Genomic DNA, 17169 nt, shown 5'->3' on the forward strand with positions numbered 1-17169 from the left:
ACAAAAGATTTATTACTGTCTCCTCTTCTCCTTTACATCATCTTTAGAAAGGTTAATCCTCTCCATTCATTTTCTCTTAAACATTTTTTTTGGCCAGCTATGGTGGCTCATGCCTATAGTCCCAGCACTTTGGTAGGCCAAGGTGGGGAGGATCCCTTGAGGGCAGGAGTTCAAGACAGTTCAAGACTGACCTGGGCTACACAGTGAGACTATGTCTCTACCAAAAAAAAAAATTTCTTTTAAATTAGCAAGGCATTATAGCACATGCCTATAGTCCCAGATACTGGTGAGGAAGTGGGAGATCGCTTCAGTCCAGCAGGTTGAGGCTGCAGTGAGCAGTCATCATGCCACTGCACTCTAGCCTGGGCTACAGAGCGAGAACCTGTCTCAAAAAAGAAAAAACTGTGCCAAAAACATAATATAAAATTTATCCTCTTACCTCTAAAAAAATTCTGAATCAGGAAAAAAAGTCTGTTCACCCACCATGGAAAATTAGAAAGCACAGAAAAGTGAGCAAATAAAAACTGCCCGTACTTCCGCACCTATAAGGCAATGTCTAGTAAGAGTTGTATGCTCTTTTATTTCCCTGCATGTTCAAGTTGCATTAGGGAACTATACTTACAATACACGGTAAGTTTTTGAGCATTAACTTTTGATTCTAAATATTGTTGTAATCTCCATACAACAAGCCTTTCTTGGTTAATTCAAAGGACAAAAATAAATAAACATGTAAGTGTAACTAGAATTGTAAGAGAAAATAATAAAATACTGCTAAACCCTCAGGCAACTATTCTTCTTAAGCGCACTGTTATCTTAAGTAAATGATACAAAGAAAATACCAATTTTAAAGTTTTAATTAATAACTTAAAAGGATCCAACATTCCTGTTCCCACACAAAGTAAATATAAAGAGGAAACTTGCAGAAATCAAGTTTTTTTCTTTTAATTAAAAAACAAAGAGAAATTAACTAATTTAAAAAGAAGCCACTTACCTGGTTTTCCTCTCCAGCCTGTAACAACTTTTGGTTTCTTGAAATTGCCAGCATTTCTATAAGTTCCCTAAAAAAAAAACCAACAACAACAAAAACCCTTTCACAGCATACTGAACACTCAGGGCTACTCCCTACAGTCCGCTATGACTGTGAACTACAGCTCACCAAGACTCGCTTGTGCCGGTTACCAAACTTATTTATAAAAGTTCTACTTAATACTATCATTATAAAAATAGCTATCACCTAAATGCCAATGAAAGACTATTGTGAATAGAAAGAGTTCTTTCTATAAAAACCTAAGCCTAATGCTTGGAAAGACTCTACAGAGGCTTGCAAAGGACAGCTATAAAGAAAGGACCAGGGAAAAGTCATAAAAACTAAGGGTCTGCCCTAAGACTGCTTGATAAGAGGATAAGTTCTCATTTTGATTTGATCTAGAAATCAAACTACCAATTGCAGACAATGCATTATGAGCGATTTATGCAAGAAAAACTCATACATCAGGGGTCTACAGGCCAAATCCAGCACATCTGCAGTTTTTGTAAATAACATTTTCCTAAGACAGTCTGCCCATTAATATACAAATTGTCTATGGCAGTTTTCCCTAAATACAGAGGCAGAGTTGAGTTGTTACAGCAGAGACTATATGGCCCATAAACCCAAAAGTATTTATTATCTGGCCTTTGCAGAAAAAGTTTTCTGACTCCTGTCTTACATAACATGATTAGTGAATGAACATATGTTTATATATTTTAAGGTAAAATAAAACAAGGGATGCATGGACCATTTTTTAATGATTCTCCACTTTATTTGAATTTTTAAAATTAAACATCAACTAAGAGGGATCCTTACACATAATAAAATGATATCCTTTTAGAATGCTCATTTAATAAATATGACAATTTCCCTGTATGAAAAATTAGTATCTGATGAGCAAAATAAGATTGGGAAAAATGTATAGCAGGTAATGTTTATATATTAGTTTCAAACTTGTTGATAGATGGGACTTTTGAGAAATTATGCAGAAGGGGCAGCTTCACAACTAGCTACCTGACACTGCTCTGATCAGCCTGAGCATTTGTACTTTCTCACTGGCTACCAGGCTATTTTTACCTTCAAATTTCCACCTTCCTTCCAGCTAGCCTCATATCATTTTTCTGGATCATGTCAACTAGACCCAACCCTTCCCACTACTACTTCCCCATACCATTATTTATGAATTAATCAATGAATGAAAAAAGTAGATATAAGAATGCAAAGTCTTCATTTATTCACTAATTCATCAAATATTTATTGAGTGCCTATCATGTGCCAGGCACTTTCTAGATACTTGGGGTATCAAAGTGAACAATGGCACTTAAATTCTAATACAAGAGACAAGAAGAACTAAGAGAAGAAATAAACCTAGAGTGATAAGGGTTGGGAAGGAAATAAAGCAATGTTTTATTAGAGACTATTGGGGAAGTGGGTTGGCTACTTCAATAGGGTGGTCAGAGAAGGTCTTCCTAAGGGCACAGCTTTGACATAAGACACGGATTAAATGAGAGAAGTCAGCCAAGATGTCTGGAAGGAAAGAGCACAGTAGAAGACACAGACAGTTCAGTGCCCCAAAGATGGAGCTGAGGAGGTGTAGCCAGGGCCTGGTACAATGGGGAGAGGAAAGCAAAGTGAGGATGTAGCAGCCAGGTGGCTAGGGGTGAGATTACGTAGGGCCTTATAGTTATGGTAAAGATTAGTGTTTCATTCTTTTTTTATTTTTTATTTTTTGAGATGGAGTTTTGCTCTTGTTGCCCAGGCTGGAGTGCAATGGCGCGATCTCGGCTCACCCCAACCTCCACCTCCCGGGTTCAAGCAATTCTCCTGCCTCAGCCTCCCTAGCAGCTGGGATTACAGGCATGTGCCACCACGCCCGGCTAATTTTGTATTTTTTTTTTTAGTACAGATGGGGTTTCTCCGTGTTGGTCAGGCTGGTCTCGAAATCCCGACCACAGGTGATCCGCCGGCCTCGGCCTCCCAAAGTGCTGGGATTACAGGCATGAGCCACTGCACCCGGCCTAGTGTTTCATTCTATATGCAATGAGAAGCCACTGGATTATTTTAAACAGGGAAATGGCATGACCTGATTTATACTTTTAAAAACTGTTGAGTGATTTGGTAAATAGACTGTAAGAGGGCCAGAACAGGAAGTAAGTTAGGTGGTTTCTGTAGTGTTCCAGGCAAAAAATGACACTGGTTTTGACGAGGTTATAGCCTCCAGGACTTAGTAATGGTGATGGGAGAAACATGGACAGATTTCAGATATCTTTTGGAGGTAGAGCTAACAGGACTTGCTGATGGATCAACAGCGTATGAAAACAGCATGTTAAGTAAACTTTTTAGTGTACGCCACAAGTGAGACATAGACGGTTGAGAACCTCTGGTCTAAGTAAAAGCTGGTTTCAGGTGGGGCAGGAGTGGTGCTGACTAGAGTGGGGCTATGGTAGGAGATGTGGGATAAGCCTTCCTCTGTTCTTGCAAATCTGGGAGCGTGAGTCCACAGAAGGCTTTACAAGGCTTGCCTTAGGCGCCGGAGTAGAGGGGAGGTAGAAGTCTCTAAGACTTAGTCATGTTCTGTAACAGTCCAGGACAAAATAGAAACCCCTGTCCTCCCCAACTGCGAAAAAGAGGCCAAAGGAAGCCCCCACACTCAAGAGCCCTGTCCTGCTAAAAAGAAGGTGCATTCCCAGCATACTCCATTAGAATCCAGACACAATTCCCCATAGAAATAAAATTTCCATAGCGGTTAGAGCCTACATTATTAGTGGTAATACACTTTTCAGGTAAACAGAATTAACAGGCTGGTGTGGAAAACTCAAGATTCCTATCAACATGGTTCTGTGGAACAATGAGTTTTGAGTTACAAATGGGTTAAAAAAAACGTTTAGCCTACAACCTGTGTTTCAACTTTTTAAGACTATCTCCTTGCATTACATTTTACAAACTAATAAATATCCCGAAAGGCTATATAATCAGGTTAATAGAAAAAAAAAGATCCTAAGTTATAAATCCACTATTTTTAAAGAGGCTAAATCTAAAAATATGTAAGGTACATTCGTGATTTTTCTTCTCATTTTCATAAATGCAAGCCAGACACAAATTACATTCAGAGACTGACAAACTTCACAGATCACAGAATCAGTACACATAACTACCTCTGAGTGAACACATGAGACCTTTCTGGAAGCCAGTCACACCACCAGAGCAGCTTCATTCTGTGAAGAAGTTCCAATGATCCGCCCGCCTTGGCCTCCCAAAGTGCTCGGATTATAGGCGTGAGCCACCACACCCGGCCCTAATACAGTTTATTTTAAACAGTGGATCAAACACATAAGCCATTTAATTTCTGGTGTCTAGGTGTTTTCGGGTTTTCTTCCATCATTAAATACTGTGCTGACCTGGTAAGTTGGTAGCAATACGATGGCAAGGACTAAATTTACACCAAAAATAAAGTGCTGATTATATCAGGTATATTTTAAAATACAACAGATAAGATTTATTCTAAAGCTGTCAAAGAATGTTGGCTACAGAAAAAGTGACATTTGGGCTGGATTCTGAAGGATATATGAATCATTCACCAAATCGGGAGTAGACTGGGAATGGCACTGAAGATGTGGAAGTCTGACTAAAGAATTTGAACTTTACCTCACTGGACAACGCAAACCTACCAATGAGGTAGCTTTTATATAATTTTTCTGCAGAAAAGTGATATAAGATGCCTTTTAAAACTGGTATCGGCCAATATAAAAGGATAAAGTGCAGAAGCATGAGGCAATTAAAACTGTTTGAGAGGCTACATTTAAGAAGGAGTTATGAACAGCGGGGTTGGAACGAGAGGGCAAATTGGAGCAACACTTTAGGAGGCAGAACCAAGATAATTTACCATCCAAGTCAATGGGAGGGAGTCAAGGAAGGCTTCAACTTGAAAGACTTATCATGAAAGGTGACAGAATATGAAGAACGACATCTAATTTCATCTCCTATCTCTGACACACAACCATCCTAAACAACTTGCAACTCCACCAAGCCAGGCTTTTTGCACTTGCTGTTCCATCTACCTGTGCTGCCTAGAGTTTGGCGAGCTCATGCTTCCCAAGCAGCCCTTTCTTCAGAGGCCCTGACTAGAACCAGAAAAGGTGCCTAGCCCCTGTGCTCCAGTACCCCGCAGCGCAGCCCTCTAATAAAAACAGGCCCCAAGCCAGTTTGCACATCTGTCTCTCCCTCGACAGCTGGCATCCAGTCTACCCTTCACTACCGTTTCCCCAATGCTGAGCCCCCAAGGAGCGTTCCATAAATGTTAAGTGGCTGGCCGCGGACGAAGGGGCTCAGACCGCGCGAGTTCTTATCATTACTAAAATTCCCTCTAACGGGAAAAACCGCCGCCCAGAGTGCCAGAGGGCTGCGGACCCCACGTCCATGACCCTCATGCACCCGAAACTCCCGAGCTGGCCCTCCCCGCCGAACCCCGAGAACGAGCACAAAGGCAGGGCCGGCCGGCTCCGGGGTCAGTCCCCCGGCCCAGCTCCAGCCCGGCTCTCAGGCTCGCCGCATTACCTAGACAGGACCTCCAAGTCCTCAAGCGCAGACAGCAGCCGCTCTCGTGTGCTGTTACCACCCGCCACTCCCAAACCGCCTCCCAGCCGCTCCTTCTCCTTCTCACCACTGGAAGACGCAGCCATTCTCCCCAGAGTCCCGCCACCGGCGCACGCGCAGAGCGCGCTGACGCAGGTGCGTGGCGAGAAGGCGGGCTCGGAAGGCGGAAGAGTCACCCAGGAGAGGAACAAGAGGCCTGGCGAGAGCGCCCCCTTTGCGCCTGGAGGCGCACTGCGGACACCGGCGCCATCTGTTGGGCCAGCGAGGGCTTTCTGGTCCAAACCCTGGGAGCGACAGCTGAACTGAGAACAGTGGGGGCAACGCAGTCTGATTCTCCTGGGCCTAATGGTTTTTTTCTCTTTCTTTCTTTCTTTCTTTCTTTCTTTCTTTTTTTTTTTTTTTGAGACGAGTCTCGCTCTGTTGCCCAGACTGGAGTGCATCGTCGCGGATGTCTTGGCTCACTGCAAGTTCCGCCTCCTGGGTTCACGCCATTTTTCCTGCCTCAGCCTCCCGAGTAGCTGGGACTACAGGCGACCGCCACCACGCCCGGCTAATTTTTTGTATTTTTAGTAGAGACGGGGTTTCACCTTGTTAGCCAGGATGGTCTCAATCTCCTGACCTCGTGATCCGCCTGCCTCAGCCTCCCAAAGTGGTGGAATTACAGGCGTGAGCCACCGCACCCGGCCCACCTTAACCATTTTTAAGTGGATAGTTCAGTGGCATTAAATACATTCATACTGTTGAGCAACTATCCATCTCCAAAACCTTTTATCTTGTAAAACAAACTCTGTACTCACTAAATGCTAACTTCTTATCCCCCCTTTCTCCAGGCCCTGGCAACCACCATTCTACTTTCCATTGCTGTAAGTTTGGCTACTCTAGGTACCTCATATAAGCAGAATCATACAGTATTTGTCTTTTTGTGTCTGGCTTATGTCACTCAGCATTATGTCCTCCAGGTTCATCCATGATGTAGCATGTGCTGGAATATCTTTCCTTTTTAAGACTAATATTCCGTTGTATGCATATGGCACCTTTTGTTCATCCATTCATCTGACGATGGACAGTTAGGTTACTTCCACATTGCTATAATCCATCTTTATAGCCATACATCTTCCAACAAAATGTTTTGCTCATTACTCAGGTTAATTATTGAACTGAAGGAACCAATACAGTACATAAGTAGTAGTTAATTAACATAGTTTAAGTCATTGATGTACCACCACACATTCCAAACCAGAACTGGTTGTCAAAGGCAAAAATACGTCTTAGCCTACTTTTCCTAGGGATAACAACGTAGTAGGGATCACTCTCTACCAGAAAAAACCAAAGTTACAAGCCTATTGGGAATGAGGATTCCATATTGCTATTATAAAAGATGGTCTGGGACTGCCTCACTCCCATGAGGTAGTAGTACCTGTAGTCCTTTCATTTCAGGGTCTCATCCTCTGCTCTGTCTTTTTGGAGGTGCTAAACCTGACTCCTGGGCACCCAGAGTTGACAAGTCTTTTAGAAATTCATGTTAAATAAATTCACTCATAGCAACTGCTGCGTAATCTAGAATGCTGATTTACTCACTTACGATGAAAAGTAATAGTGCCAAACATATCTTTTTCCCATAGACAAAACTATATGAGAAGCCATATTATCACAGGATGTTGCTTGTTAAACTTGGATCAGAACAAACAAGGATAGATTAAAAATTAATGACACAATCATGAGGCTTTGTGTCTCCACAGTGTAGGGATATTTGTGTTCAAGAGATTGGATTATTTGTGTTCATAGGTCACGGTACCTTTTCCTCTAGACAGTGCAAGAGATCCTTGTCACCTTTTGTTTTCTGACCGTTCCCTGCATCTGCTGTTGGCTAACCCTTTTTTGTTAATGCAGTCAATTCTTAGGCAATGGGTTAAAGTAGATTGAAGCTTTGTTCATTACACTTGCATTCTAAACATGCCTCTCAGTACTCTAGTCAATCATTTCTTATGTTAAGTTTCCAGGGTGTCAAACTTCTGCGGTATGTGTTGGTTTTGTTTACTCAACTCTCACGGGTCATATTGAGCCATGACTCTGGTAGGAGGAGAGAGAACATTATATTAGTGTAAACATAAAAATTCTAGAAGGATTCTAATTAGTTAAAAATGACCAATTATAGTCCTACTTTGCAGACACTGAGGATCAGTGTGTGGAGCATGTATGTGTATTGTGAACTCCTGACCTCCTCAGATTTATTGCAAATTCATATGCATATTAAACAGTTTCTATAGACTGATAAGTAATAGCATCTTTCACAGATATACTGTCTTGCAAATTGTACAAATCCAGGCGTGATAAACAAATATGAATTATTTTATATAGTATTACTGAATTCATGGTAATTTGGAGTTAGGTACATATTTTCTCAATCTGTAGATTCAAAAAGGACACTACTTTCTCATGAAATTTTATTGACATGCTGGGCACTGTTCTAAGCACTTAAAAAATATTAACTTGTTTAATTTTCCTAACACTCCTATGAGGTAAGTACTGTTACTATCCCTATGTTACAGATAATGAAACTGAGGGGCAGAAATGTTAAGACACATGCCGGGGTCATATAGTAAATGGCAAAGCTGGAATCTGAACCCAGAGTCTGGCTCCAGGATCTGTGCTCTTTACCACTGGTTATCCCAGCTCTCTGTAAAGAAAGAAGGATATTCAGGTACTAAAAGGACTGGGAACCTCTGACCTAAAATATGAGAGGACTTCAAAAAGTTCATGGAAAAATGGAATTAAAAGATAATAATTTAAAATATAAACTTTATTTCTCAACATAAGCTCCATCTAGTTCAAGACACTTTTATTAATGACGATACCAGCCATTTAGTTCATCCCTAAATAAATGAGGGCCCTTGGAATTTAACCATGTCAATGCTGTCTTTTTTACTTTTTTCTTTTCTTTTTTTTTTTGCCACAGGGTCTCACTCTGTGTCACTCAGGCTGGAGGGCAGTGGTGCAACCACAGCTCACTGCAACCTTGACCTCCCAGGCTCAAGCAATCCTCCCAATACATTATTAACTGAAGAAAAATGAGTGCCCTTTACAGATTTTATTTACTTATTTAGTTTTGAGACAGAGTCTTTCTCTGTTGTCTTGCTCAAGCTGGAGTGCAGTGGCACAATCTTGGCTCACTGCAACCTCCACCTCCCGGGTTCAAGTGATTCTCCTGTCTCAGCCTCCCGAGTAGCTGGGATTACAGGCATGTGCCACCATGCCTAGCTAATTTTTGTATTTTTAGTAGAGATGGGGTTTTGCCATGATGGCCAGGCTGGTCTCAAACTCCTGACCTCAAGTGATCCACCCGCCTCAGCCTCCCAAAGTGCTGGGACTACAGGCATGAGACACTGAGCCTGGCCCAGATTTTTTTAAGATTAGGAAACAAAAAGAAGTCAGATCAGGACTGTAAGGTGGATGTTCAATGATTTCCCATTGAAACACTTCCAAAATTGTCCTTGTTTGATGAGAGGAATGAGCAGGAGTATTGTTGTGGTGGAGAAGGACTCTCCGGTGAAGCTTTCTCGGGTGTTTTTCTGCTAAAGCTTTTGCTAACTTTCTCAAAACACTCTCATAATAAGCCATTGTTATCATTCTTTGGCTCTCCAGAAAGTCACCAAGCAAAATGCCTTGAGCATCCCAAAAACTGTTGCCATGCTGTTTGATCTTGACTGGTCTGCTTTTGCTTTGACTGGACCACTTCCACCTCTTGATAGCCATTGCTTTGATTTTGCTTTATCATCAGGATTGTGCTGGTAAAGCCATTTTTCATCTCCTGTTACAGCTCTTCAAAGAAGTGCCTCAGGATCTTGATCTCACTTGTTTAAAATTTCCATTGAATGCCCTGCTCTTGTCTGCAGGTGATTTGGGCATAACAGTTTTGGCATCCATTGATTGGAAAGTTTGCTCAACTTTAGTTTTTGAGTCAGAATTGTATAGGCTGAACAAATTGAGATGTCTATAGTGTTGTCTATTAATTGCTGGTCCTCTGCAATTAGGGTACAAACAAGATAAATATTTTCCTTGCAAATTGATGTGGATGGTCTGCTGCTGCAGGCTTTATCTTCAACATCATCTCATCCCTTCTTCAAATGAGTTTTCTATTTGTAAAACCGCTGATTTCTTTAGGGCATTGTCCTCATAAACTTTTCATAAAGCATCAAGATTTCACCATTCTTCCACACAAGCTTCACCATCAATTTGATATTCTTGCTTCAATTTTAGTAGAATTCATATTGTTCTGATAGGGGCTCTTGTCAAACTGATGTCTTATCCTTCTTGTGCCTCAAACTAGATCCTGTTCATACATGTTATAACAAGTTAGTATGACTTTATTTTGGTGGAAAAATATTTTGAAATGCATCTATAGTTTTTCTATAATACACACTTTTCATGAACTTTTTGAAGAACCCCTCATACAAACACTATCAAATAAATGCACAGCTTGAAATTCTGAGCAAAAAGCAGCTGCAAGCAGTTGGTGTGGAGGTTTGGAGGTGCAGCGAGAAACTCAACCAAGGCTGTCCCTAAGGGTCAGCAGAATAGATAGCTGAATACACTATGTATCTTAAAAAAATTTTTTTTTAATTTTATTATTATATTTTTGAGACAGAGTCTTGCTCTGTCACCTAGGCTGGAGTGCAGTGGCACGATCTCAGCTCACTACAACCTCCACCTCCCAGGTTCAAGCAATTCTCCTGCCTCAGCCTCCCAAGTAGCTGGGATTACAGGCATGTGCCACCATGCCTGGCTAATTTTTGTATTTTTAGTAGAGATGGGGTTTCGCCATGTTGGCCAGGCTGGTCTCAAACTCCTGACCTCAGGTGATCTGCCCGCCTTGGCCTCTCAAAATGCTGGGATTATAGGCAGGAGCCACTATGCTTGGCCTATTTTATTTTTTTAAGGCAGAGCCTTGCTCTGTGAGCCACTTCACCCGGCCTATTTTTTATTTTCATCAAACAACATATATACATAGTCTAAAATCAAATGGTACTCAAAAGCTTCTAATGAAAATTAAAAAGTTCTAAATTACCACCTCCTGAGCCCCACTTCCTAGCATATCCTTCTCACTAAAGGTGGGCACTCTCAGCATTTTTAACCATTACTTCTATTCTTTGCTCACATATTTTAAAATAATATGCATATATTCTATATCTCTATTCAACTGCTTTTGAAATTTATTTCCTATTATGATAAATGAGGATTTTATCTCTCTTACGTGTGTCATTTATCTTCCCATTAGTTAGAACACAGTTCTGGCCAGGCATGGTGGCTTATGCTTATAATCCCAGTACTTTGAGAAGCCAAGGCATTTGAGACCAGCCTGACCAACATGGTGAAACCCCATCTCTACTAAAAAAGTACAAAAAATTGGCTGGGCATGGTGGCACATGCCTGTAATCCCAGCTACTTAGGAGGCTGAGGCAGGAGAATCGCTGGAACCCAGGAGGTAGAGGTTGCAGTGAATCAAGATCATGTCATTGCACTCCAGTCTGGGCAACAAGAGTGAAACTCGGTCTCAAAAAAAAAAAAAAAAAAACACAATTCTTTGTTAAGTCAATAGTTAGTGTTTACATTACTACACTATATCTACACATAACTATGTAATTATTATTTGTTTGACATGCCTAACATATCCCTGTAGAGATTTTTTTTAATAGAAAAGAAAATATCTAAAATATCAAAGTGCATTGTGCATCTTGTGGAAACTTTTTTCACTTAAATAACTAGGTATGTGTGCACTGGGTCAAATGTAAAATGTATTTTTTACTTTGTACTGAAAAAGTGTGAATGCTTTGGAGATGGGGTCTTCAAAGAGGTGATCAAGTTAAAATGAGGCCATTAGGGTAGACCCTAATTCAATCTGACTGGTGTCCTTATAAGAAGAGGAAAAGATGCCAGGGATGAGTGTGCACAGAGAAAAGACCATGTGAGAATATGGCAAGAAGGCAGACACGGGCTAGCCAAGGAGAGAGGCCTTGGAAGAAACCAGTCCTGTTGACACCTTGATCTTGGACTTTTGGCTTCCAGAATTGTGAGAAAATAAATTCTTGTTGCTTAAACCACTCAGTCTGTGGCATTTTGTTCTGATAGCCCTAGCAGACTAATAAAGAGGGGTTGCATGTCAATGGGCATCTGGAGATGTCTAATCATTGCCTTGCACATACCTTTGACTTTCTTGCCCCCATCTTGATTTGTTTCATTCCCTTGGCAAGGCCACGCACTGAGCTAAATGCAGCTGTGCCTACTACATGCCTATACCAATGCAGCTGAATATGGATGGAGAAAAACACACAAGCCAGTCAGTTTGTTGTAACTGAAATTCATGACTTTAACCCCCAAATCTTCAGTGGGTCCTTAGTGCTTCTGGGTAATGAGACTATGCATCCCTATTCTGACCCCTCTCCACTGTCCTTCATACAATTTCACACCATTGCCTCTCTCCACCCCTCAACATCTCCTTTCCCTTCCTCTTTCTCAATTTAGGATCTTGCCTCACTTGATTCACTGAGGAAAACAAAAAACAAAAAACAAAAAAACATATTCAAGGTCAAGGTTCAGATGGAAAGTCAGAGTCAGGTATTTCTTTCCTGGCAGGCAGGTAGTGAGAGAAGGAAAACAGAACAACTGCATTCATTAACTCTTCTCCAAGAAACAAAAAGAGTTGAAACTCTACCTCAAGACATGAACCTCAGAGCCTTTAATCCCAAGTAAAAATAACACTCAATTCAGTATCAAGCTCCAATATCAAGAACCACCATTTATGGTTTCTGAAGACATAAATCAACTCTCAAAAAGCTACTGGGAGAAAGGGATGAATTCCCAGCAAGTTGCCGGCGTATAGGGAAGCAAATCTAATTTTTAAATAAATTACAAAGCCTCAAAATGTTCCATTTTAACTGCTTTTAATTAGCCAAGTTATCTCACTTAGAACCAACTAGGGCTGCTCCACCTCAAGAGAAGATTCACCCCTTACTCCTTCACCCCCCCATCCTAGTTACATTTTGAGGCTTTCCTCAAAAGAACCTCAGCCTGCACTTTCAAAAACAATACAACAAAAAACTCCCACTCTTCAAAATTACTCAGTTAATTAAAGTCATTAGCCCTCTAGTAACTGTGGCATTTGACTTTAACTCCCTACATTCTTGTGCCTTGAGAATAAAAAAACAGTTTAGGTTAAGCCTCTCATTCCCTTTATTTATTTATTTTTATTTATGTACTTATTTTGAGACCGAGTGTCACTCTGTCACCCAGGCTGGAGTGCAGTGGCACAATCTCGGCTCACTGCAACCTCTGCCTCCGACATTCAAGCGATTCTCCTGCCTCAGCCTCCCGAGTAGCTGGAATTTCAGGCGTGTGCCACCACACCCAGCTAATTTTTGTATTCTTAGTAGAGACAGAGTTTCGCCATGTTGACCAGGCTGGTCTTAAACTCCTGACCTCAGGTGATCCTCCCGCCTTGGCCTCCCAAAGTGCTGGGATTACAGGCGTGAGCCACTGCACCTGGCCTCATTCCCCTTAAATATTTGCAGTGTGATATCGATGGAAAAATCTCCTGGAATTTATCAGACTCTCAAATACGAGAAATGTCATCCTCTCCCTGAAATTCTCCAGGCATCATTAAAAACTTACGACTTCTCAGTAACTCAGAAGAAGGGTGGGCATCATCTTTGACCTCCTTTGGTAGATTCGTTGATTCTTTCAACAAATATTTATTAAGTTCTGTGTATATGCCACACTAAATGCTAGGCCTATAGAGGTGAGCAAGACAACATTGGTCAGGAAAGGCCTCCTGGATGAGGTGAAAGCAGAGATTCTTAAGATAGAAGGTGGCTGGAATAAGTATCAGAGGTGGGGAGGAAGATTGGCAGGTCTAGAGGAAGAAGGACTAGAACAAAGAATCAGTATCAGAAAGCAAATTGTCAAAATGCCTCACAAACTTCTTAATTGTGGATTGAATGGTGGCCTTCCCAAAATATATGTCCACCTCCCAGAACTTGTAAATGTGATTTTATTTGGAAAGGTTTTTGGAGTTGTAATTAAGGATCTCAAGATGAGATGATCCTGGATTATCCAAGTTGACCCTAAATCCAATATCGAGGTGTCATTATAAGAGATACACAGAGGAGAGACACAGAAGGAAGAGGAGAAGGTCATATGAAGACAGAGGCAGAGACTGGAGTTAGGCAGCCACAAGCCAAGGAATGCCTGCAGCCTCCTGAAGCTGGGAGAAGCAAGGAAGGACTCTTCCCTAGAGCCTCTGAGGGAGCACAGCTCTGTTGACACCTTGATTTTGGGACTTCTCGCCTCTGCAACCATGAGAGGAAAATTTTCTGTTGTTTCTAGCCACGCAGGTTGTGGTAATTTATTATAGCAGCCCTAGGAAACCAATACAAGATGAAAAAAAGTCTAGTTTGAATGAGTAAAAATTCTCAGATTATTCTAAGAAAATACAGGTTCATTTTATCCTAATACATAAAACAAATCTCTAAGTGTTCTTGGGTGCTTGGAGAGATAAATAAACTGAATGTATTTATATTAACAGCATCAATTTGTACATCGTGAGCTAAAACAATTAAAAACATTTTGTGTTCTTAAGTAGAGGCCCAGGTTATGGAATAAAAGCTAAAGAGATCTCAGAAGTCATCTGATCTAGCCTGATCCCAGCCTGTGATCAAACCCTTTCTGGTAGAGGGGAGGTGGCTACCTCACATCAGCTAATTTTATGTATAATGAGCCCAAATGTGCTTCAAGATAATTTTCACATATTGAGCACAAACTCTGTCTTCTGAAGTCATAAACAAAACATTTAATCTGTCTTTCACACAACAGCCTATTTTTTTAAACCACAATTTATTAAGATTTTTTCTTACAAAATTTCATATATACATGCATATTTTTATTGCTTTTTAAATTTTTCTATATTTTCTATGATGCATTTTTTATATTTTCTAGATTTTCTGATGCATATATATGCTCATATATACATCATAGAAAATATATATTATGATTATGATTATGATTTTTATTTATTTATTTATTTATTTATTTTGAGATGGAGTCTCACTCTGTTGCACAGGCTGGAGTGCAATGGCGCAATCTCAGCTCACTGCAACTTCCACCTCTGGGGTTCAAGCTATTCTTGTGCCTCAGCCTCTCAAGTAGCTAGGATTACAGGCGCTTGCCACCATGTCTGGCTAATTTTTGTATTTTAGTAGAGACAGGGTTTCACCATGTTGGCCAGGTTAGTCTCAAACTCCTGACCTCAGGTGATCCACCCACCTTGGCCTCCCAAAGTGCTGGGATTAAAGGCATGAGCCACCGCACCAGGCCGATTTTTTTTTTATATGTCTAGATTTACTATGATGCATGTATATGTGCATATATATGATGCATCATAGAAAATCTAGAAATATATGAAAAAATAAATATCACCTGTTAGCCCACCATTGAGAGACACACGTTGTTAATATTTTGGTTTATTTCATCTCTAATATTTTATTTTTTCACCCATGTAATCATCCCTAGTTCCTTCAGTCAAACCTCATTTAAAAGGGTTTCCAGACCTTTCATCAACTTGATCATCTGTTTCATACATTCTAGTTTGTCCTTCATAAAATGTGACAACCCAGAGTAAAGATGATGTTGCAGGTCCAGTATGTCTAGGGCTGCATGAAAGGAAACTTCTCTTTTGGTCTGGGGAATCACTGTAATGAAGTTGAATGATCACAGCCTTCGTAAAATGACTAACCTCAATTCAAGTCCTGGTTCTAATGATTTATAGTCTCTGCATTTCAGGTTCTCAGTCTATAAAATGGGGAAATGAAGCTTTCCCTATTTTTGCTGGAAGGCATAGAGGGATGTATGTAATGTGCTTGCTGCATTGTATGTACAAATAAAAATAAATTACAGAAGTGGGTAATGTCTACTGGACTGGGTGTTGTTTCATACCCTATAGGTACAATTGCTATCCCTGTTTACAAACAAGGACACTGAGGCACAGAGAAGTTAGGTCATCCATCTAAGACCACATACTGGGGGGTGGCAGCACCCAGGCAGTCTAAAGTCAGAGCCAGTATTCTTCACCACCATACCGCAATGTCCAGCAGCTATCATCATAACTATTATACTTCCTTCAGCATATCCCAATGCATTCAGTAAGTTTTTTGGAAGTCATATTACTTTGTGGATACATGAAAGTTTGCAACATATTAAAAAATTCTAACTGAAAGTAACCAGAATGTCATTCAATGGGTTGGATAAGTAATGGAATTACATAACAAACATTAGTACATCTATATAATGAAATACTATACAGTAACAAGAAGGAATGAGCTATCAAAGCCACCCTAAGACATGGAAGAATCTTAAATGTGTATTGCTAAGTGAAACAAGCCAATCTGTAAAGGCTACATGCTATGTGATTCCATTTATATGACATTCTGGAAAAGGCAAATCTATAGAGATAGTAAACAGATCAGTGGTTATGAAGAAATCAGAGGATGAGGAGACTGGAGTAGGCGAAGCACAGAGGATTTCTTTAAGGTACAGAAACTATTCTGTATGATATTGTAATGGTAGATACATGAAACCTGCATTTATAAAAACCCATAGAACTTTACAGCACAAAGGATAAACCTTAATGTATGCAAATTAAAACAATTATTTAGGAAGTTTGATGATCCCAGTATGGAGTGCAGAATGTGAAAAAAGAATCTAACTGTATTATGAATGTTTCATCCCCTGAAAGAAGGGAGGAAAAAGTTGCAGAGAAGGGGAGAAGGCTAGAATGATCCATGTGGTACTGGATTAGATCAGTATGAACTCTTATATAGCTTAACATAGGTACACAGGGTTACAAATAGAAATATTTATGGATATGTTTCTATATGCTGATTGGTATACATACATGTATCTCTTTGCTTTTAATTACCCAGGTTCAAGGAATCCTTTATAGTTTATTTGCATTGCTATAAAGGATTCCTTCAACCTGGGTAATTAAAAGAGAAGTCATTTATTTGGCTCACAGTTCTGCAGGCTGTACAAAAAAACATGGCAAGAACATCTTTTTTTTTTTTTAAGTTTTAAAAATATTTAAATAGCAGAGATAGGGTCTTGCTATATTGCCCAGGCTGGTCTTGATCCCCCTGCCTTCACCTCTCAAAGTGCTGGGATTATAGGCATGAACCACTATACTCAGCCAAGCATCTGCTTCTGGTAAGGGCTTCAGGGAGCTTCCAATCATGGCAAAAGGAGAAAGGGGAGCAAGTGTGCCACACAGTGAGGGAGGAGGAAGCAAGAGAGAGAGGAGGAGGTGCCAGGCCGTTTTTTACAATCACATCTTGAGGTACCTAATAGACCTGGAACTCACTCATTACCAGGAGGATGCCACCAAGAACTTCATGAGGGATCTGCCACATGATCCAAACACCTTCTCTGAGGCTCCGCCTCCAACACTGAGGATCAAGTTTCCACAAGAGATTTAGAGGGGATGAATATCTAAACTATATCAGAGG

At 40.6% G+C, this 17169-nt stretch overlaps 1 protein-coding gene across 15 annotated transcripts in view; it reads right to left on the bottom strand.

The window, feature by feature from the left end:
* The window catches only part of MED4 (mediator complex subunit 4), a 180155-nt gene that overhangs the window by 37860 nt on the left and 125126 nt on the right, over positions 1-17169 (bottom strand). For 5 of the 15 annotated variants that reach the window (XM_063792522.1, XM_054664926.2, XM_063792527.1 and 2 more), the window contains one exon: positions 992-1058. In XM_063792522.1, the coding sequence (XP_063648592.1) occupies positions 992-1045 (54 nt within the window). In that variant the 5' untranslated portion in view covers positions 1046-1058. Of the gene's footprint in view, positions 1-991; positions 1059-4182; positions 5790-17169 lie in introns of those variants that run through there. The other 10 variants (XR_008538675.2, XM_054664928.2, XM_054664925.2 and 7 more) reach the window with 9 other exon arrangements.

This window comes from Pan troglodytes, chromosome 14 (genome assembly GCF_028858775.2).
Source record: "Pan troglodytes isolate AG18354 chromosome 14, NHGRI_mPanTro3-v2.0_pri, whole genome shotgun sequence".
Taxonomy (NCBI): Eukaryota; Metazoa; Chordata; class Mammalia; order Primates; family Hominidae; genus Pan; species Pan troglodytes.